At 42.1% G+C, this 23,148-nt stretch overlaps 1 protein-coding gene across 1 annotated transcript; it reads right to left on the minus strand.

Annotated features, from left to right (window-relative positions):
* Positions 1 to 13,101: 13,101 nt before the first annotated feature.
* Positions 13,102 to 22,333, minus strand: LOC118415166. The gene is made up of 7 exons (XM_035819549.1): positions 22,104 to 22,333; positions 21,241 to 21,678; positions 20,543 to 20,668; positions 18,960 to 19,090; positions 18,007 to 18,100; positions 16,904 to 17,020; positions 13,102 to 13,374 (listed from the first exon to the last, which is right to left on the minus strand). Exons 1-7 carry the CDS (start codon positions 22,126 to 22,128, stop codon positions 13,367 to 13,369), a joined length of 939 nt encoding a protein of 312 aa, XP_035675442.1. The 5' UTR covers positions 22,129 to 22,333; the 3' UTR covers positions 13,102 to 13,366.
* Positions 22,334 to 23,148: the final 815 nt, after the last annotated feature.

A 23,148-nucleotide genomic window follows, 5' to 3' on the forward strand; every position in this document is an offset into this window, starting at 1 on the left:
GATCAGCGGGAAGTAGCCGAGAGATCCAGGCACGCTTGGGAGCAGCGCGGACAGCCCTTGGTTCTCTGGAGTCCATCTGGAAGGACAGAGCTCTAAGGAAGTCCACCAAGCTGAGGGTACTGAAGGCACTGGTCTGGCCTGTAGCGACCTATGGATGTGAAGCTTGGACACTCCACGCCAAAGACACTCAGAAGATACCAGCCTTTGAAATGAAGTGCTACAGGAAACTGCTCAGGGTCAGCTGGACTGAACACCGCACCAACGACTCAGTACTAGCTGAACTTGGAATAACACGAACACTCCTAAACCTGGTGAAAAGGAGGAAGTTACAGTACTTTGGCCATGTCACTAGGGCACAGAACATCACGACCCACATACTGCTGGGAAAGATCAACGGTACCAGAAGCAGGGGGAGACCACGAAGGAGATGGAGTGATTACATTAGGGACTGGACAGGCAACTCCCTGGCGGAATGCACCCAGACGGCTAAGAACAGGGAGGAATGGCGAAGACTTGTGCTGGAGACAACCATATTTCCCACCCTCCTGATGAGGATGGGACTTGGTGAGGTGAGGTGAGTGACAGTCGGACCATCGCAAACAGTACATTCAGCCCCTTTCCCCGTAAAAACATCAGCTAGCTTGTGCTAGATACAGCCTCACATGAGGCAAGCAGTACATACAGTCACAATTTTATTGTCAAATATTATAGAATTGAATTCTCGTTTCTGTCTACTTGAATTAGAATAACTTCTGAAGAGAGCACTTGTTGATAAAAATGACTTTGTCATGACTCAAGAAGCGAACAACGGATTTTCATGATTTGGGTACGTAGGTATCTTAGACAATGTTGTACAAAATGAAATACTAATTATGCAAAATAGGAGTACATTTGCATAATGTAAGAATATTCTATCATTATTACCAGTTTTTTCTATGTTTCTCTTGACCGACACGTGATATGGTATTGACATTAAGGTGGTAGATAGCTTTTATTGTCATGACAAAGCTGGGAAAGTTTCAGCCCCCTAATATCTAATTTCCACACGACAGAGGCGTTTTTGTTAAGACATTCAGAAGAAGAAAGGATTGACGGATTGGCATCAGTGCAGGCATGCAGGTACATGTTGCTTAGGCAAAGATGTTTATAATGATATACATGTTATACAAATGTGGACTTAATTTGCATAAATAATGAGGAAATTGTATGATTCAATTGTTTTCAATAACTGAACTTGCGTAAAATGTAACATATGTTAATTATGATAGGTGGAATATAAACAGATACCAAGTATGGTAATGAGGAACTTACTAGCATAATTTATGTCAAAATTGCAAAAACGATTTATGATTAATGACGGGAATTTAATAATTGTGATATATGTACGTTTGTAACAACACCATGCATAAATTATGTTAATGTGTTTGTCTACTGCATGCAATTTACAAAAACTATACATATTTTATGGAGGCATGAGGTCGCCGAACTCTAATTATTACTATTCTTATTTTTCCACGATCTATTTAGGCGTTCTCGAGTTATGCTGGTCTTCTACACACATACACACGCACACACACGCACGCACGCACGCACACACACACACACACACACACACACGCACACACACAGACACACACATGCATACATACATGCATACATGTGCATCATGCATTCAAACGCTATTTGAGGTGCACAATGATTGGCCCGAAAAGTATGACGTCACTCCCCCTATAAATAAGAGATGCGCGCATGAATATGTCATTCTTCTGTGTGCTGTCCCTCCGGCAACGTCTGGAGACTGCAGCGTACGTTCCTCGCCCCGGCAAAAGCAGAAAACTTGCCGGGGAGGCCTCGTTGTTACCGGCGGGAGACTCGCTACTACACGATGCGGTGCCGCAGCTCAAGCTCGTGACGGCAGCTCGTACTCTCCCGGGTATTGTATCAGAGATACACGATACCACGCAAGGTTTGGTAGAACACGGTAAAGTTTAATCTGAGGCCCGTCTGGACATTTACTTGTTCGTTTTGTGGTATGGTGTTGTGTTGAGACATGTTTGATATTTGCAGTCTAGGCCTGTTGCAATGCTCGCAGAGCCATGTTTCTGACGACTTCACGTTTTAGCGGATTTTTCCGGTTGACTGTCACATTGTTTCATTTTCGCGTTTTCTGTTTGTTGCCTGTTTGCTGGGTGTTTGTGAACGTTTTGTACCCGTTGTGTGCAGGTCCGAGGAGAGCTACTTTTAATATATAGAATGTTTCTTTTCAGATTTTAGTATATACGCTCGCATCCTCTGTTGAATTTTGCTGTGGCCACCTTTCGCCGACGCTGATTAGTGGCGCTGTTTAGGAGTTTTGTGTTTTTCTTGTTTTGTGAAAGTGTTACCAGGATGCTAGAGCTGTCCCTGTCGAGGAGATGCAACATGGCTACCCTCTGGGTGTCACCGTGGTAGGATAATAGAATCCGTTGCCATCCTCTACCTTGAAGGCGAGGGAGTCTTTTGTCTAGTATTGAGGAGCGTTACAGACCGAGATCTTCGCCATTTTCTTGTCATTTTCTGATTTTTGTACGTTTTAGCAGTTTGCACTGACACGTGGTTTGAGAGCCTGGACAAAGAAGCAAACTGGATCCCCTCTCAGTTTACTTTGACTGAATGAAGATTATAATCCGGAATTTTACGAACGCCTTCATACAGTGTGGAGGACTAGTACAGACCGAGAGATTCGTTATTTTCTTGTCATTTTCTAATTTTTGTGTATGTTTTAGTGATACGCAGACACGTGGTTTGAGAACCCGGACAAAGAAGCAAGATGGACACTCTCACAGCATCGCCTTAACTGAAATCACAATCTGCATCCATCCTCTACCTGGGAATTCTACGAACGCCTCCATACAGTGCGGAGGTCCTTTACAGACATAGAGCTTCGCCATTTTCTTGTCATTTTCTTTAAATATTTATATTTATTTCGTGTGTATGGTTTTATGCAGGATTTTAGGATAGCACCGTCATGGCATCGGGACTCACTATGGCTACCATTTTTGGAGTTCTTTTCAGGAATTGAAACCCGCCACCATCCTCCTCGTGGGCGATGTAGTAATGCAGACTGCCAGCGTTTCTAGAGCGTGGCTTTTGTTACGTTTATGTTATTGGCCGTTTTCGCTTGTCAAGTTTGTTAAGTTTTTGGATTGCGTGGGTGTTGGCCCGTATGTACGGTGTGTCGTGTGCGTGGCCTGTTTTTACCAGGTTTTGCGTGGTGTTGTGGAACGTGTATGTACGGGGAGCACGCATGGCCTAGGACTGTTCATGTTATCGGGGCTTGCCCTCCTTTGAGCGCTAGGCGGGGGGATTTCGAGTGCGTATGGTGTGGATGTTGTTACGATTGGACTTTGCGGTAATTTCGTCAGCGGTATCGATAATTGTGTTTTTGTTTCCGCATAGTTCTCAGGAACCGGGACGTGTTGGTTCACGCGTGACGTTCTTCCCCACCCGTAACGACCCTTGTAAGAAGTTTCGGACTTCAGGGATCTTCAGATGCGGCAGGCACGACAGAAGACGGAGCAGCAAGTGGTGCGCGAGAATGACAGCCGGGCAGTCTCTCTTAGACCGCCCCCCCCCCCTCCTCCTCGCCTTTCCGGACACTTGAGTGGCACAAGGACAGCCTCAACGCTTCACGCTGTCCACCCGCCACACGTCACGAAGATGGTAAGACCCGGGCAGGCACCGGCGAGTGTCGCGGGTAGAGCTCACGAAGATGGTAAGACCCGGGCAGGCACCGGCGAGTGTCGCGGGTAGAGCTCACGAAGATGGTAAGACCCGGGCAGGCACCGGCGAGTGTCGCGGGTAGAGCTCACGAAGATGGTAAGACCCGGGCAGGCACCGGCGAGTGTCGCGGGTAGAGCTCACGAAGATGGTAAGACCCGGGCAGGCACCGGCGAGTGTCGCGGGTAGAGCTCACGAAGATGGTAAGACCCGGGCAGGCACCGGCGAGTGTCGCGGGTAGAGCTCATGAAGATGGTAAGACCCGGGCAGGCACCGGCGAGTGTCGCGGGTAGAGCTCACGAAGATGGTAAGACCCGGGCAGGCACCGGCGAGTGTCGCGGGTAGAGCTCGTGAAGATGGTAAGACCCGGGCAGGCACCGGCGAGTGTCGCGGGTAGAGCTCGTGAAGATGGTAAGACCCGGGCAGGCACCGGTGAGTGTCGCGGGTAGAGCTCGCGAAAATTGGAAGGCTCGGGCAGGCACAGAGGGGTGCAGCGGGAAGATATTGTTCTCTGTTCAGTTCAGTTCCGTTCATACTCAGAGAGGTGGCACCAGCGTCTTCACATTGAACTCCGTGAACTTACGAAATTGAAATACCCTGAGGCAGGCACAGGGAAGTGCCGCAGAAGAATATGGAGCTCACGGTGGATGTTTTAGGAAGGAAAACGTACTCGTACTTTGCCGGAAAAGGTTTTGAAGACCGCAAGCTAGAAATAATATCGCCATGAGATCCAGAAGGCATTGAATTCACAAAATTGTGTTGTTGTATAAGGACGGTCGCACTAAATAGGTACCAAGGGCAAGGCATATTACACTGGAAGGTATACAAGTGCGAATTTTCTAGGCAGTACGCAAGAAACACATTTCGTAACCACTTGTGGGACAATATTCTTAAGAAGTAGGGGAAAAAACAAAACAACATCAATTCATCGTTAATTGACAACTTATTGTGTTATGGATGTATTACACTCCTTTGCGTTTGGGACCGCATTGTAAATATGTGCATCAAAGCTGTCTGTACATATGTAAATACTTTTCGTTTTGTGACCGCATCTGAACTGTGAGCAGCAACACCTGTCCTGCAGTACAATGTGAACCAGTCAGAATTGCCCTGAAGAAGGTGACAGACGGTCACCGAAACTTCGGTGAGAATAAAAGCATTGGTTGTGTAAAAAGAGTCTCTTTATTCAGATTTCGTAACCAGTTTGGCATAACTGAATAAAAGTGTTTTAAAACTGGAGATATGCGGGTCCAGATGTCTTACTGAGAGATGGCTGTGGTGTGATAGATGGCGGTTGGCTGAGGAATGAGTCCACTCTGCTCTGTACTTAATTTTCGTCCCAGCCCGAGACTTTGCATAATGACGCTACATTTTCAGCGGCAATATTCAGCAAATTGCAGTTCTCGACAAGTGAGCTTGAAGTCGCATGTAAGAAAAGGGGCTCGAAAAGGAAATGCCGCAAGTGAAAAGTCATCTCGGGTAAATAGTTCAAGAAATCTTTTCCATAGAGGTTACAATAGTTGTGAAAATCTGAGTTTGTTTTCCTCGGAAGTGTTGTACCTAGTACTAAAACGACGCAAAGAGAAGGATCGCTCTTGGCCGCATCCGCATTTAGTAGACTAAGAAATCCAGTGTGGAACCGCAAGGATATCAGTAGATGTTGTGATATGCGTCATTGCCAGGCACGTATACTCCCTATCGCCACATATGCCTGTGTGACAGGGACCCTGGAGTGGTCACATGAGCTCCTCCTGTTAGCTTTCGATTTGAGACACCTAGGGGCGTTTCTCTGTATTGTATTCCGAGATCGTGTATCATAATTGAAGCATCAAAGCTAGACATGGATTAGAACACTCTTTTGGTTGTCACAATTTTGGTAATAAGACTAAGGTGGTTCAGACTGGTATTAAAGAGACCCCCCAGCCACATTATTCCCATAAGCCTACTACCAGGAGTGTCAAAACCCAAGGCCACGGGGTAGACATCTGCAGCGCTGAAATTACAAAAGACACGGGACTGGGTCTCAAGTTTGCGGAAACAGGTGCTAAGGACCATACAACTTGAACAGCCCTGACGTAGAGAGGCGAGGGGCCAGTCTCTGGCCTAAGCACGTGGGCAGGGCAGGCAAGCAGGTAACACTTTGCTTCTTGGCCCGGGCAGAGCGAGGTATCTATGGTTGTGTCCTCAAACAAACGAAGCTTTGATAAGCTTGAAAATGTTTTGATCGGTTTGGGGAAATGTTTGGCTCTGTTAAAAGCCCTATATCCCAGGGTACGCTGAGAAGTGTCTTGCAGAAGTTAGGGAGAACTTTTCTAGGTCGGATACCTTGTAAGAAATCGTAGGCTGGATTACCGTAAGGTGTTAGTTCGCTATTGTATTAGACGGATTTATCATCTATAGCTGTCGCTTTACTGACTAAGTTGAATCAGCCGACACAAGTACCCTTACAGATGTTTACACCGGATCCCAACATCGAAGCTATGATGTGGAACACTATTTTTGTCTTTTGATTCCATCTTGGGCTTACCGCTATCTCTATTGAGGACAAAAATTTCGTGTTTGAACTGTTGAGAGGTCGTCCAGACTCAGAATAATACTTTTGGGGCATTATGCATCTCCCAGGTCGCGGTGAGCGTTTGGAACAGTTTTGCACTCCACTTGTGCAAGCCAGGTGTCTTTCCATATTGTTGCTTCGGTGGGTCGAGTTCTATTAAGCAGGAAGAGTGGCAAATACGAGCGTCTCTGTCCTCTGAAAGGTTGGCGATCAGCATCGTCAAGTGGATCCTTGAAAGTTGAGGTTGGATAAGGCTGGGGGCCGTTGGGCATAGAGACAGTTGAGGCTCAAGACAAATGGTCCTGCGATGCGAGGGAAAAATAGTTTTCTTTTACCTCTAACGCGGATAATTCAGGACTGGGCTTGGCTGTCTCCTTATCGATTTTCCTTCAAGCGATCGTAGAGGAACGGTTTTGAGATAACAATTTTGCGTTGCTTCCTCCATTTTGTTTGTCGTACAGCAAAATATGAGAGTGGGCTATATATGAGTGTTGGGTTGTTTGAGAGTGGGTACCGCAGTGTGAGAGGTAAGATGAGAAAGAAGTTACATGAGAGAAGGGAGTTGAGAGAGGGGAAATGAGAGATGGGGAGTTGAGAGAGAATAATGAGAAAGGGTGTGGCAAAAGAGGTTAAGAGGGAGCAGATGACAAGTGTTCTACTAAAGGAATGTTATATTAGCCAAATAGATACAGACGCGTTGATGTATACAGATAAAGACGCATTGACACGTTACGCCGAAGAGCGGTTACGCCAGCTAGATATTTATACTAATGATAGATACTGATACAGGTATAGAGTTAAGGGGTTCAAAGGAAAAAGGAAGGGCTCAATAGCCAGAGATGGCAAAGGCGGAAGACGACGATTTCCGCATCACTCATACTGGAGGGCCAATAATTACGCACCTCAAAAAGGATACTATTTGAGGTGCACAATGATTGGCCCGAAAAGTATGACGTCACTCCCCCTATAAATAAGAGATGCGCGCATGAATATGTCATTCTTCTGTGTGCTGGCCCTCCGGCAACGTCTGGAGCCTAAAGCGTCCCACCCGCCCGCCCCTGGACAAGTTTTCTGCTTTCTGTGGAATTAGGCATCTGCTTTAGGATGGTCGCTTTAGCACATAGGTGACTTTAGGCTCCAGACGACGATTTCCGCATCACTCATACTGGAGGGCCAATAATTACGCACCTCAAAAAGGATACTACATTATCTTCTTGGCGAAGGTAAAATATTTTAATTTTGAAAAGAACCGCCCGTCGACTCAATATCCCTTCTGGAAAAAGCGGACATTGATTACCCAACCGATAAAGGTGAACTAGTTTTATATTTAGAAGAATTCAACCTACGTGTTTGTGTTTCTGCTGTGGTGACAAACGTCGTTTGTGCTTCTGTGGTGACAAACGTCGTTTCTGGAGCTTGTGTGACCGGAATCACACGTGGAAACCCTCTGTTCGCCATAGACTGGAGGGACAGACTGGCGTTCGCCACCCCGAAGGTGATTCTGTCGATTTTCACGCGGATCTGTGTCATTCTCCCTGTATAACAATTATAACAAATGAATTGCCTTTTGTGTAAAAAAAAGAAAAAAGAAAATGTAGAGCTCTTGTGGCCTATAGAAGTTCACACCCTACATCAAACCTACAGTGGATACAATATCTTAAATTGTCCTCCACCAGACTTACGCACAGCCCCGACTCCGGCTTTCTTTATATATTAGGAGACCCTTACAGTAACAGAAACGACTAGCCATTTGTAATAGCCACAGGGTAGTTGGGTAACGCTGGCGGTGTGTGCTGAACAGTCAAACAAATAAATGGGTCAGGCCACTTCTAATTATATTTTTCTTATCTGACCCTTGTCATTTGAATTTCTCATGAATAAACAAAGGTTTAAAAGTTATAATTTAATAGACTCTGCAGGATACTGTCTGAAAAACTTTGATAACTATGCGTTCCTTGAGGATAGTTTACAGCACCTAAAAGTCTCTAAAAGGAAAATACAGTGTGTTTATTCCATAGACTTTATTTGCAATGATACAGTTACAATTACAGTTTGTAATGTTGAAGTTACATAATAGTGATGAATTTCTGGTGTTTGCCATATCTATAATAAACCTCTCAGCTCACACTCTTGCTCAAAAAGCAGAGTAATGTTTACTTTATACTTTCCATATCTACATTTAGAAATTGTATGTTTACCAACCAGTATCAGCAGGTTTAAATATTGAACTTTTACAATGTTGAAGTCGGGCTTATAACCGGTTAACCAACCATGACGTCATGTAAGTCTAATAATAAAGAATCGCCATAATAAATATAATCCAATGTTTCGACTTCTGTCCCCAAAGGCTTCACAATACTGTACTCGTAAAAAAAAGGGTTCAACATAATCGACAGAGTCACAAGACAGGCATCTGTCAGTATCTGTAAAACCTATTTTAAACAAAAGACTGTGCTTATATCATGGGGGGATAAAGGCACTGATTAAAAAATAATGTATATATGTCACATTCACACAATTATTGACAAGAAAACATGAAAGATTTTCTTTTGTAACGCATCAGCAACGTTCTGTTTCCGAAGTGCTACTAGTGCGGCTTGGCAATTAGCGGTCGTTCATAATGACATGTTTTGAAGTGTGTGTTGTTGTTGTTGTTGTTTTTTTGTGTGTGTTTTTTTCGCATTTGGCCGTCGGGCGATCCTTCCCGCAGTCGGTCTCGGACCGAGGGTGATGCAGAATAGTATATGCTATATGTGTACACAACTAAAGACATGTACAGACATTGTAGTGTATTCATACTAGCATTTACAGACCATTTCAAGAGTAACCTACCCTATACTAAGGGTTATTTATACATCTAGGCAAATGAATTATAATACAGTATAACACATTCGGTACTTACTGGATACGTGGCTCGCTTGTTGTTTGGTGAGAACTGTGTCACCGTACTCCAAATGTATACACAGGACCATCGCAGCCAGCAAGGTACACGTCAACCTTAAATGTAACATCTTAAAAATGAAAACTTTCAACTTCATAATTGTAGATGAATTCTCTTCTTCTCAAGCTCCGAAGAGAACTATGTTTTCCGACTATTTCACAGACAAGTACACACACCGTTAGGGTAGTGACCTTGTCTGCTCAGCCGTCGGAAAACTTGAAAAGGTCAACATATTCCATTTGCCAGAATGTCTTTGTTTAGCTCTAAAATAAGACAGTTTGTTCCCAGTCTACTTTAATCGGTAGTGATAAAGTCGTTGGAGTTTGCCAGCCAGTTGATTAAACTAGTTATTCAACATAGCAACACATAAATTTATTGACTCTTATTGACGCCCGTAACTACGTAACCTATGCCTTGCCGTATTGTCAAACCGATTATGAGATTTACCAAGTCGCCTCCTGGGGTGGATCAGGCGAAATGAACTTGTCAAAATCACATTACATGTCGCGTAAGCCAAGTATAAGAAAGCAAAGGCAGTCCACTAATACTAATAGTCATGCAATAGAACCTGCACCGCTTATGGTCCACTCTCACTGCACTTGCGTCACACTTGCGTCACTTCGGGGTTTGAAAATTATTCAACGAATTTCAGAGATAAAGAACGAATTTTCTTACTTTTTGTGTATTTTGTCGTCTTCTAAGTCATACTTTTACGTATTACCCAATATCTACATTATAACACATCGGAGAAAATAACAAAACAGTGACGCAGTGAAGGAACCACGCAGTAAGGCAAGCTTGACGCAAGTGCAATGAGAGTGCACCTTTACTAAGACAACGTCTGCACGGAGAACGTCCAAATCTTTTTCCACAGTCAATTCGGTGGTTTTATTAGGTGGTTATAGCAAAGGACCAGGCGTTATGACACCATATATACCGAGGAACAGGTGGGTCATTAACCCTATTATCATATAGCTTACCCACACTGACCCATTTAAAAGTAGAGTAGAGTTTCCGGTTGAGTAGGAGCGACAAATTCCTTTATAAAACATACATATTTTATTCAGTACATAAATTTGAACAGTGAATTTGAACAACATAAAACTTGTACGTTAAATGTATTTCTGTTCCAAGGCTTAAAATAAGCACAAAGTCGATTCATTATGTTACAAACTGTTGCACGCTCCGTATTTCTCCACTCGCCCATTCTCCAGTTTGTCCAGTTCGTTCGTATTAGGTATTAAATCTCTGCCGGCTTTCCTGAGGCATTCCGGGATTCCTGTGCTTCACAGCTCTTGAGAATCTCGTTGACTACGAACCCAGACACGACTTCTCCGAAGAAAGGTAGCATTTTGGTCCTCCAACGCCATGACCGCTACTCAATGGTGGGCCGTGGTGTTATTGTCGTCTGAACTTGAACGGGCGGGGGTGCAAATGATTTTATTTTCCATTTGCAGTTTAAATTGGACATGACTTGAAATGGATTTTATTGTCTTAAATATTATAGGTAATTCAATGTTGTTTTAAGACGGCAAATGTTTTCTTTGAACAAAGAAACACGGAGCAATCCCCCCTGCCATGCCAGTACTTATTCCCCTATCTTGGCAGATGGACGATTCCTGAATATCTCATTCTGATTGGCCAGCGTCCTGTTTGTCTGTCCTTCTGATTGGTTTAAACTTTCAAAAGTTTTAAATGCACATGTGCGATAATCAAAAATTTTATGCACGGCTGTTACGGCGTCATAACCAGCATGAAATGTGGCCTTCTGATTGGCCCACGCCCCCTGGCTATATGATAATAAACGACATTGAATGCTTTATTGTGAATACAACTTACAAGTGAGGACTTGGGCTTCAAAAAGCGCATTACCTTATGGTCAAACATGACTAATACCTGTATTTCAATGAGAATAGACAGCTAGGGCATTTAAATATTCTATACGATTTTATGAAGTGTCTTAATATGGTCATTTTTCATTAAAAACAATATCAACCAGAAGATAATAAACCAAGACAATCCACTCAACAGGGTCTGTAAAAAAGGTTATCATTACACGTCTTTGTAGAGCCCGGGACTGTAAATTTCTGGAAAAGTTCATGTTGATGAAACTGTTAGCATGAGGTCTGTGTGTCGTAAAAGTTTGTTTGTACACATGTAACAAAAGATTCCATAAAACGTGGTCTTTCCAGATGATGGCCACCAGGAGACTTATTTGGTGGGACCCGTTTTAAATTCACTTAAGGTGAAAAGATCTGCTGAGTTATTCAGTTCTTCCACCACAGGTGACATGATAAGAAGTTAATAATTCTTTCCACTAACCTCTTATTGGAGAGTGGTTAATTGGGTCATGCTGCTAAACTATAAGCAAAAACCGTTTTATTGTTGTAAAGGTACTATTAACTAGACCACACATACGAACAGGCGTACATATGATTATAACGATCTTTATTGCATCTTTTTTTTATCAAGCCCAATCGGAATAAAACAAATAAGTGTGTTCTAAACTAACTTAAGATAAAGAGAAACGTGTACTATGGATATACAGTTTTCGTGCTTTTTTTTCCAAATGTACGCATGTATAAGTTATATTTTTTCAAGTCACAATTGAAAGTTTTTCGATTATATTAGTAATTGTTGATAACATACTTTGTAAAACGAACATGTCATATTTTGCTACATAAGTACACCTAAGGCCTAACCATACACCACATAGATACATGTAAACTTAGGCATAGCATGAACACTTGTCAGAACTTTACCGTACAGTAAAACTATTTTATATCGGACTCCTTTATATTCTATGAATTCATATCTAGCATTTTGAAATGCATGTCAATGAGCTAGAGAAAATGTCCTTACCTTACTGACCTATTAAAAACCTACCAGTGCTGGTTTTTAATGCTGTCGACGAATTGTCTTTCTCTGACATCTGAGCAATGGAAACGTTGGAGTAAGAATAGTTTTGCCAACATACTCTTAAGGCATCTGTTCAATAGTTCTAGTCGACTAATAAAAAATATTTTTGTACACAACTAAACGTTTAAACAACCAACGTCGGTCACTTCCTTGGGGCAATTGTCACTTGTTTACATTGCACGACAGCATAGGTGTCGCTGCTTACGGACATAACAGAATAATATACTATGAGTGGTTTATGTAATACTGACATCGCAAACAACACATCACACTTGCAGTCCTAAGAATGAATTGTGGTGAAATAAATGGATACAATTATAATACACAGTATGGTAAATTAAAAATGTGATTCTGAAATGTATGTTTCTGGAATCATAGCGGTCTATTATTTGAATGTAGTTAATTCTTGTGATACGTCGATGTAGGTTAGACATCCAGGTAATAAGATAAACCAAAAAGTAGTTACTCAAGCAACTGTATATGGTTTTGGAAACGGCCAGACATTTCAACTGCTCTCCTGCAGTTTTCGTCAGTGACACTGAAGTGATCTGGAAGAAATAGGTTTTTTTTACACTAATTTAGTAACTATGAATAAAGACAATTTCTTATGTCCAATAAGAAACGTTGTATTGTGCATGTGAGACGATTTTAGGTTGAAGACATTTTGGATTCTAAAAGAATGCAAAGGGAAAGGCAAAGGGAAGTTAAAGACAATTTGGATGAGAAGGGGAAACAAAGCTAAGTCACAGTTAATGCAAATGAGTTAATTAGCTCCTGTTGTATTGGTTGGGGGGGGGGAGATCTTGCATACCTGCTTCTTCCAGATCACTTCAGTGTCACTGACGAAAACTGCGGGATAGCAGTTGAAACGTCTGACCGTTTCCAACACCATATCTAGTTGCTTGAGTAACTACCTTTTGGTGTAATTCTTGTGATGTTCGTTTTGACGCTTTGTCACGAAGTAGGAATGCCTGTCAGATGAACCGTTTGCTGTTTAAGCATAACCTACTTACATAACTTTATACATATTCATGTTTTTTTAAAGCTTTGTTTCAAAGTTGAGGTTCTTGACAGATGAAAAGTTTGCTGTAGAAGCATTCAGAGGTAAATCCACATGTGGTAACCTGTGGGTTCTGACCAGCACTGCACATTACTAGTAGTACCGCACACGAAGTTCAATGGTCTCCTCAGGGTTACCGACCTGTTGGAAACGGAAAGTTGGTTAATGTCAAGTTATATTAACAAGCATTCGATGTATTCTGATACATTAAAATTGTTATCAAGTTATGAGGTGGTCAGGGACAGATATTATGACTTTATGAAATGCATCAGATAACGCCTTCAATAGTGAAGGCGGTTTTACAAAGGCATTATGTACTTGTTGATGTATGTTTGAAACGTCCTAACTGTTGTCAGAATACCACGGAGCGACTGCATGCACATCAACACAAATTAGATACAAGGGGTGATCAATATGTTCCTGGCCGTACCCGGAAAAGAATATGCGTAACACAAATCTCGGGGGGGCACATGAAACTTTTTTGTCAAAATCCTCAAAATTTCAAAACATTGCGGTCATTACTTTCCAGTCGACGTCCTCTTGAAAATCAGTACTTTATATACTATGTAGGGTCACCATGAAACATATATATAGATATAACTTTTTTTTTCAACATTGTTAAAGGCAAGAACGTTGCCGCCCTTTAATGCAGTGGGAGTGCACCTGCATAGGTAAAGGCATACATTCTCTTGATATTAAAATATAGAGTTTTTATGGGTGACTGATTTCAAGATGACCACACCCTTGGTAGCCCGTCGTTAGAAATGAGAGGCTCAATTAACGTGTAATTACCTTTGCCAGAATGGCTAAGGTTATGTTTTGGGTTTGTGCGTCTGTTTGTCATGCTGTCTGTTGACTTGCTTGCTAAGGTACTGCAGCGGAACCTCCATATTTGATGTGTCGCGTTCTGAACATGCTGCGGTCGTGATTTTTGAGCTGTACATGGCCCTTGGAGCAGAGAGTGATTGCTGTAAGTTTGGGCCCACTAGCAACTTTGGGCGCCGGCTTTTTTTGTAGGCGCCGGCTTCCTTTCAAACTTCGGACGAGAATAACTGGAGAACGTGTAGACGGATGGGGATGATTTTTGTTATGCAGAAAGATTAAGTGATGACCTGCATAATGGATTCAAATTATGCAAGGCGACAGCTGATTTCATAATTAATGAGTAACGTGAATACGTCCACCTCACTCACATGATGGGACTTTCAAACTTGTCGCATATGTATCTTGGAAGAAATAAATGTCGATAGGTATCAATAATGCAAATTATGACATTATTTCCATAATTAATGGGGAAATATGAACTTGTTGACGGACCGTCAAGATATTGATATGTAGATAGCCTAAGTGAAGACGTGCACAATGAGATACTAATTAAGCAATTTACAGCTAATTTGCATAAGTAATGAGGAAAGTTCTTAAATCCACTGCAGTCCATGATAGGATTTTAAAACTTGTCACATATATGTAGCTGAGAAAGAGAAAATGTCACTAGATGTTAATTATGCAGATGACGACCTCATTTGTATAGTTAATGAAAAAATAGAATTAATCCACAGCGGTAAATTATGGAACTTTCATACTGGAACATTATGAAGCTTAGTAAAGGTGAATGTTATTGGACAAAAACCATGCAAACATAATTAATCATGAAACACTAAAATGGATTTAATTTCGCGGTAGCGGGAAATGGACTTTTCGCGGTGGATTTAAGTTCGCGGTTACACCATAGACTGCAATCTAATATCATTAATGTTCGCGGTGGTTTTAAATTCGCGAACATTAATCCATCGCCAACATTTCTGCATTTACAGTATCTTGTACACAGACAGAGAGACAGGCAAAAGCTACTGAAAATATAACCTCCATGACATTTTATGGAGGTAATTAAGGGTATATGTACATAACAACAATCTCAGTCTGAATTCTACTCCTTCCAGTGAAAGGTAGGTAAACTGTCATCTCCTATTTCACTATTTGGTCTCAAATGGAGCTTTCCTCACAAAAATTCTTTTTAAAGCCATTTTCAGTCTTAACCCCCTCATGCATTCAACTCTGTCTCCAAAGGCTCAGCTCAAACTATTCAGTACATGTATCAAACCTATTATATTTACCTCCATGAAATGTCATGGAGGTTATATTTTACCCTGCGTTTGTGTGTCCGTCTGTCTTTCTGTCTGTCAACAAGATAACCCAAGAACGGCTAAAGGGTTGGTTTCATACTTAGTGTGTTGGTAGGTTGTGATAAAAGCTAGAAGTGATTAGATTCTGGGCCCCCAAGCGGCTATCCTTGGTACAGCAGCGCAAATTCTGGTTTTGCTATCTCGTGTTCTAAACAAGCTATGCTCCCAATTTTTGGGTGTTAAATAGCTCGTGTGCTTAGAAATAAGTGACATAAGTTTCGGCCCCCTAGCGTCTAGTTTGGGATAGCAGGGGCATTTTTGTCAAAAACTTCTGAAGTAGATAACTCAAGAAGGGAACAACGGATTTTCGCAATTTTTGGTATGTAAGTACCTTAGACAATGTTGTACAAGATAAAATACTAATCATGTAAAATCAAAATACATTTGCATAATTAATGAGAATAGTCTATCATAGCAGTTTTTTCAATGTATCTCCTGTCCCGGAAATGATATGATTTTGACAATTGGGTGCTAGACAGATTTTAGCGTCATGAACTAGTGGGCCAAGTTTTAGCCCCCTAACATCTAATTTTGGAACTGCAGGGGTATTTTTGTCAAGACATTGCAAGGAAGATAACTGCAGAGAGGAATTATGGATTTCCATCATTTTAGGCATGCAGGTAGCTTAGGCAAAGATGTTCATAATGATATACATTTTATGCAAATGAGGACATGATTTGCATAATTAATGAGGAAATTTAATAATTCCATTATTACAATAACTTGACTTCAATAAATGTAACAAATGTACATTATGATAGATGGAACATAAGCAAAATATGCTAATTAGGAACTGATTCGCATAATATATGCGAAAATTGCAATGAAATTTGCTCAATGGTTAATGATAGGAATTTCATACTTGACGTGTATGTTAGTCAATGGTGAACGTCACCGTGCAAGAATCATGAAAATGTGCAAGCCTGTTGCATAAAATTTACAAAAGCTTGACTATTTCATGGAGGTATGAGGTCGCCGAACTCTATTATATTATATTGTATTATATTATATTATATTATATCATATTATATTATATTATATTATATCATATCATATCATATCATATCATATCGTATCGTATCGTATCGTATCGTATCGTATCATATCATATCATATCATATCATATCATATCATATCATATGGTTGTGGGATTTGGGGCAGAACTAATCCAGATGACAATTGCCCCGCAGAAATTACACAGAACCAATTTTGTAAAATGTTCTCGGCATACATAGAAAATCAAGTAACATAGCTAGTAGAGCAGAGCTTGGGATGTTCCCAACTGACTTATGAATAGATAGATCCATACGTAAAGTCAAGTTTCGGCTACGCCTCAAACAGTTGGACTTTTGAACACATCCCCTCCAAGTGGACGCTTTACTCTGTCTGGAATATATACCGATTAATAGCTGTAAAAATACTGGTTACAACACGTAAGGGAAATTCTAAACGATACTCGCAAACTCGAGACAAAATGCTTTCTTTACCTGTTGGTATAAACGCCTCTACAATAGTTGGTCCAGCACGTAGAGCGCTTCTTTTCTCCACGAACCAAGATGGTTTTGGTCCCTTCTTGGTAATCATAGCGTAGGACTCTCTGTGCCCTGTCATGGGATAATAAGATATTGTTATAACATATGATGTTATTGTTATTGGGTGGTCTGCTACTCTCTCTTGGAAGCCATGAGCTGAATTGCGAGGAGCTTACAATAGGCGGGGCTAGATCGCAAGTGTCTGCAGTGAGCTGCCATTCGGCGCCACTCAGGTGACCTCAATACGACTGTCGCAAGTGTCTGGAATGAGCTGCCATTTGGTGCCACTCAGGTGACCTCAATACGACTGTCGCAAGTGTCTGGAATGAGCTGCCATTCGGCGACACTCAGGTGACCTCAATACGACTGTCGCATGTGTCTGCAGCGAGCTGCCATTCGGTGCCACTCAGTCCTTTAAATACTTGCTAACTACCACTACATGATACTACTACTAGTACACATAGATGGACTATCTACATTGCATAACATGAATGTGTAAAAAAATATTTGTTGAATTGAAATTGTGCCTCCCCCCTCCCCTTTATTATGTTCGAGAGCAGATCAAGGACATCGCCAAAAGGCGCCTGGTTGTGACGTAGTAAATGACGTCCAGCCAGAATCAAATTCTCCTATCATCTCAGAACAAGAAACAGTCATGCCTTCAAATACCAGAGTTACCAACCTAGGATTGATGTGTTCAAAAATTCGTACTTTCCCAGAACTACCGATAGAGTGGAATTTGTTAACACCAAGTACAGTAGGGGCATCTTCTCTGGGTACTTTTAAAGAACGCTTGCAGACAGATGTGCAAAAGTTAGGTGTGACGGGTCCTTCGGTGTAATATAACCAGCTGCTGTCGCGCCGCGTGCCTGCGAAGCTGGTGTGGTACGCCGAAGGGCGGTTATACCGGCTATATAGATACAGATACAAATATAGATGCAGATCTCCAAACCTACCAGAAGTGATGGTCTGTCAAAAGTAAGAAGAGTTGTAGGCTGTAAATAGATTAGCACTGATCCTCTACATAAGGAAATATTATATATATATATATACGGTACCTAGGCGAGTAACTGTAGATCCGTACGGTGCTAAACTGGATTGTCCTCCTGCCTGTTCGCCGCTGTCATGAACAACGACAACTATGATCCGTCCCTGCAGCGAAATGGGAGCAAAGATGATAGAATTATAAGATTGCATAAAGTGTGACGCTCCAGGACGTGATCGGACAGTTCCTACCAACGTTTATTTCAGACATTCTCGCGTTGATATGACACTTATGTCTGTTCTAAATATATAGCATGTTCCTCTAAAGCAAGGTTCACAGTCCGTGTAGGATTCTTAGCCTTTACAAGACTCCACAGGTCTCTGGAAAAGAATAAAGTTAATTGTTTATTGCAAATTCTTGCCCGTGGGCTAAGTGCAGGTAACATACAAGGTTCAAACAGTGTAAAAACAATATCACTACAGTGTCTACTCTAGTCTAAAGCTAGTAAAAGCTAACTCTAGGTCCAGGGATATCTGGTTCGACTCCTTTTTCGAAGACAGTGGAAGACGAAAAATCCCACCTTTTCTATTATGTGTGGGTTTTGTGATGTTCGAAGGAGAACTGTTTTCTTCTTGTCCATTAATGTGAGGAAGTTTGGGTGGAATTTGATGGCCTCTTTAAACAGCTCTTTTCTTTCGTGATTGTAGAGAGAGCAGTTTGACATAAAATGTGTTTCGTCTTCCACCACGTTCGACATACATTGTCTGCATGTTCTTTCACACACGGATAGAAATTAGACAAATATAGCCAGATAACATGCAAGCAGGAAAAAAAATGCGTGTTTGTAGACTTCAGTCATATGGAAACACATGATTTTGAGAACTGTCGTTATTAGCCCAAATGATAGCATATGTATCCTAAAAATCTACGTTTCGGACAATAACTCAAGTTGTATATTACAAGAAGAATCTACCATACACTGGTCACCCTTCTTGCAAGGATGACCGGTATATCGACTGTGGTTACCTGTGCGACGTTTCCCAGAAAGGCTTCCATTTTTGTCGCCGCTTCAGCGTCGCCATAGGTGTCGAAATCAGCCTTGTTTACAACTTGTCCGGTCTGCTCATTCAAAACGAACACCTGATGCCCTCGCTTAACTGACATTATAAAAAATAGTTAGTTAGTTAGTTAGTCCCATAGCCTTACGCTGATTTAATCAGTCGTAGGGGCAGCACGACAACTGTCATGCTGACTCAACAGGCGGCGCATATCTCCTCTCCGGGGCATGGTGAATGATGTAAATCACCGTATGGCTGATACGACACGAAGGTTCACCAGGCCTCCGTCCGGGATATTTGTAGTGAATCACCAACTCCAGACAGAATGGTTTGCTCCATCCACACCGCACCATCGCACGTGTGGGGGTTCTTTAACATGCATGGGGTGTGACTCTCCCCATACACGGGACCTCCATTTAACGTCCTATCCGAGGGACGGCCCCAGCCGAAGCTAGGTACTCATTTTCACCTGAGTAAAGTGAGGAAAGTTGTGTAAAGTGTCTTTCCCAAGGGCACAAGATCGGTGGCACGACAGCCGGATTTGAACCCGCAACCTCTCGGTGCAGATCCGGACATGCTGCCACTGCGCCACGCCGTCTCACATGAAAAAAATAGACGCTTTATATTCGTCGTGTATTTCACTTAATTTTTCATCACTTGAAAGACAGTGTAATGAAAATGGGCAAAGAAAATTCTTAATGTTTAAAACTTGTGTCTTTCGTTTAATTTATGTTGATGCAAAAGTATTGATAACTTGTACGCTGTCCTAACGGTTGGGAAAAGAAAGATGAATTAAGGGTTAATGACCCGCCCCGAGGTGTATATGGTGTCATAACGCCTGGTCTTTTGCTATAACCACCGAATAAAACCACCGAGTGAGCGAAGCGAACGAGTTGGTTTTATGAGGTGGTTATTTAAAAGACCAGGCGTTATGACACCATGTACACCGAGGAACAGATGGGTCATTAACGTTATTATCATATAGCCTACCCAAACTTGCAAACTCCTGTATGACGCATAGATCCCTTGGTACTATACGTCGTGTGAATTCCTCTGTCGAATTTCTGAAAATTCACATTTGTTCTTTGGTACATACATTTAAAAGGAGATAATTACAGATTGCATTTTGAAACCAAAATTTCCACAGAAAATATTCGAAACATGGTAGTCTTTTCCTCTTTAGAACAGCAAAACTCATTATCAATGTTAACAGAAGGAGCCATTCCCCCTTCTTGCAGTCTGTACATACTCCCTCTGATCTGGAATATGTTTCGCTCCTTTTGATTGGCCAATGCCTTCATATCCTGTGTGTATCGCTCCTTCTGATTGGTTAGAATGAATCGACACCGGTGCCGGTGTCGATTCATTATGACCAATCAGAAGGGCGATACATGCCGAGTTGGCGGGAATCTATGTATTACGGTGTCATAACCAAGGTGGAACGGGGCCTTCTGATTGGTCCGCGGCGCCTTGCTATATGATAATTGCTTTTATCAAGGTGCTATAATAGGAAACACAACGTTTCCAAAAACACCCTTGACGTATACTCACGGCCTTCATCAATTTTGCTCTTCTGTCCGTCAACGACAATGTAGGTGGTCTCTCCGTAGGGGCCATCCAAGAAACCCGGATCATCATATGCATACGACTGTGCCCTTACGGAGAAACCCATTGTGACTGTAGAACAAGAACAATATCTTTGAAGTAAGTACTCATGTGTTGGCAGTTATCATATATAGGACACAGTTAAATCGTTGTTCAGAACAAGTTATTCCCTTACATTTTCGACAGTTCTACTGTAACAAGTATAAGGAAGTCATCTACTACAAATATATAGCCATACATGGCAATATATTAGTTAAAAATACGGGAGCTATATACGTGACGTTTTATCTAAATTCACATCACATGGGTCGTAAAATACGTGACGTCCAACGTATTACAGAAACGTCACACTTGCGTGCAGCATACGTGGCGTCCTTTTATCAATAACCTAGTTAACGATTTAGTAGGACGTGACCAATGTCTTTGTAGAACGTACGTTACGTGTTTTAACAGATCCGTGTTTTCACGTCACGTGTGAAACACGTGACGTGTTTTAAAGGGTTTGGCTACCGCTGTGCCACCTACTTAACGGTCGCATTACTTATTAAATTCAAATCAATGTTACCCTTTAGCAGCCATTTAATTTGAACCTTTCTTGTATCCATGTTTATATAGCTTATAAAACAAGACGATCTTTCCTTTACCTCCGTAGAAGTCCAGCTCTCTGAGCCATGGCTGCCAGCCCCAGTAAGTTTCCGTAATTAGAAACCTCCAATACCGAGCTGTTCCCTGGAACTCGCCGAACTCCTGTCGCTGGTCCGTTCCTCCCTGTACGTTAGTAACGGTCACGACGTCCTCCCAATTGTACGGACTGCCACCTTGTGACTTCTGCAGCGTGAAGGCTGCGATGTCATGGTCGGTGTCTCCGTAGTTGTTAACAGCGACGCGAGTGATAGTATGTGGCGCTGTGAGGTCCAGGACAATGTACCAGTTGTTGTAGTTTCTGTCCGTGCCTTGAGGGTTCCAGAATGTCCCAGTGTCCCCATCCAAGGCCTTTGCGGCATCATACGTCTGTCCGTTGAATACCCACGGTGTGCCGGCGGAGTCCACAACCCATGACGGATCCGGTTCCAGCCACACATCTGGAGAAGTATAATAATAATCTTTATTGCAAATTCATGCCCGAGGGCTAATTGCATACAAACTAATGTAGTAGTGGTATACATAAACATACTTAACAAAGAAGGGAAATGATAAGTATAGATAAATCAAAAGGGAATAACGTCTAAACGTCTAACTAAATCAATTTCTACTTTCCCAAGCTTTTATCACCTTACCGACCAACAAAACCATCTTCTTGCTTAAGGTACCGTTTTTAATACGAAATATTGACAGAGAAATGATGACGTACGTTATGGTTGATGGGTTTGACTTCTTTTCCGTATGCAGTAGAGGATTGAATTGTCCAACATTTTCATATATAAATTGTATCTCAAAGACCAATACCCGCTTCTGCTGTTGAGTTACCCAGTTTGATGTACTTGATAGATGGACAAAATGCTCAAACCTGATATATGAATCCGGTCGTACATGTTGCCATCCGATGAAAACACTTTCTCCTCATCTGAGCAGACCCTGCTTTTCAAATAGCATTGGTTGACTATGTTGTACTGAAACGACAGGCACGTCGAGTCGGCACAACACGCTTCCGCACAGCCCTGGAGGGTGACACCAGGGGGACTGGATATGTCTGAACTTGGACCTGAACAATCAGTCCGGGGGAAGTGGCGAAACGCTGATAATCCGCATGTTTCTGAAACATATGAACGAAGCTTGAAGCCCCGGTCACAAGCGCGTACGATTTACCACAGTACGTCGTAAGTCGGGGAACAATCGGGCGCAATAGTTAAATATATAAAGCCGTGGTCACAAGGATCGTAGTGCATCGTGCGCTAAGGTCTATAAGGCCCCGATCACAAGAATCGTACGATTGACTGCGATGGATGTTTTATGCGCGGTATTAGCGCAGTGCGTCGTAAGTCGGGGGAGAATCGCACGCAATGGTTTAAATATATGAAGCCGTGGTCACAAGGATCGTAGTGCATCGTACGATGAGGTCATAAGAGCGAACCTGGGTCAATCGCAGGTAAATCATAGTAAATCGGGGAGCGTCCGATGACGAAAATAGAGCTGAAATGTTTTTTGAACATGTTCAAAATTTCTCCATCGTCGTACGATTTTTATTGCCGCCATAGCAGACTTCATTACGGCCATTTTTTTCTAACGATGACGTTAAAGATTCATACATTTTTAGCTTGGTGTGATGGTTTCAGTTTTCCATATGGTTTCAGTTTTTCAGAAAATTGAACTACATCAGACGCAACTGTTTACCGTAGCAACCAGAGAACAGCGCGCCCGTAGAGGAGTCAGCCTACAAGGCAATATTTTCCACGTGGCAGATTCAGTATCACGCACAGGTGAGGCATGCATTTGTTTGATGGCTACATACTCGTGGGTTCATAATTAGATCAGATCTCATCTCTCGCCGGTCTCGGGTCAGTTTACCATAACCATAACCATGGGGACAACTCGAACAGAAAGGTAGGTTTATG

Source organism: Branchiostoma floridae, chromosome 5 (genome assembly GCF_000003815.2).
Source record: "Branchiostoma floridae strain S238N-H82 chromosome 5, Bfl_VNyyK, whole genome shotgun sequence".
Taxonomy (NCBI): Eukaryota; Metazoa; Chordata; class Leptocardii; order Amphioxiformes; family Branchiostomatidae; genus Branchiostoma; species Branchiostoma floridae.

Bases quoted from the DNA above. Each gene is read 5' to 3' on its own strand.
- LOC118415166 (XM_035819549.1), bottom strand. From the start codon at position 22,128: ATGTACGACCGGATTCATATATCAG. The intron at 20,669-21,240 runs GTAAAGGAAAGA...CTTGTTCTACAG, and splicing joins AGAGCTGGACTTCTACGGAG to TCACAATGGGTTTCTCCGTA. The intron at 17,021-18,006 runs GTACCGTATATA...ATCCCATGACAG, and splicing joins ATCTACAGTTACTCGCCTAG to GGCACAGAGAGTCCTACGCT.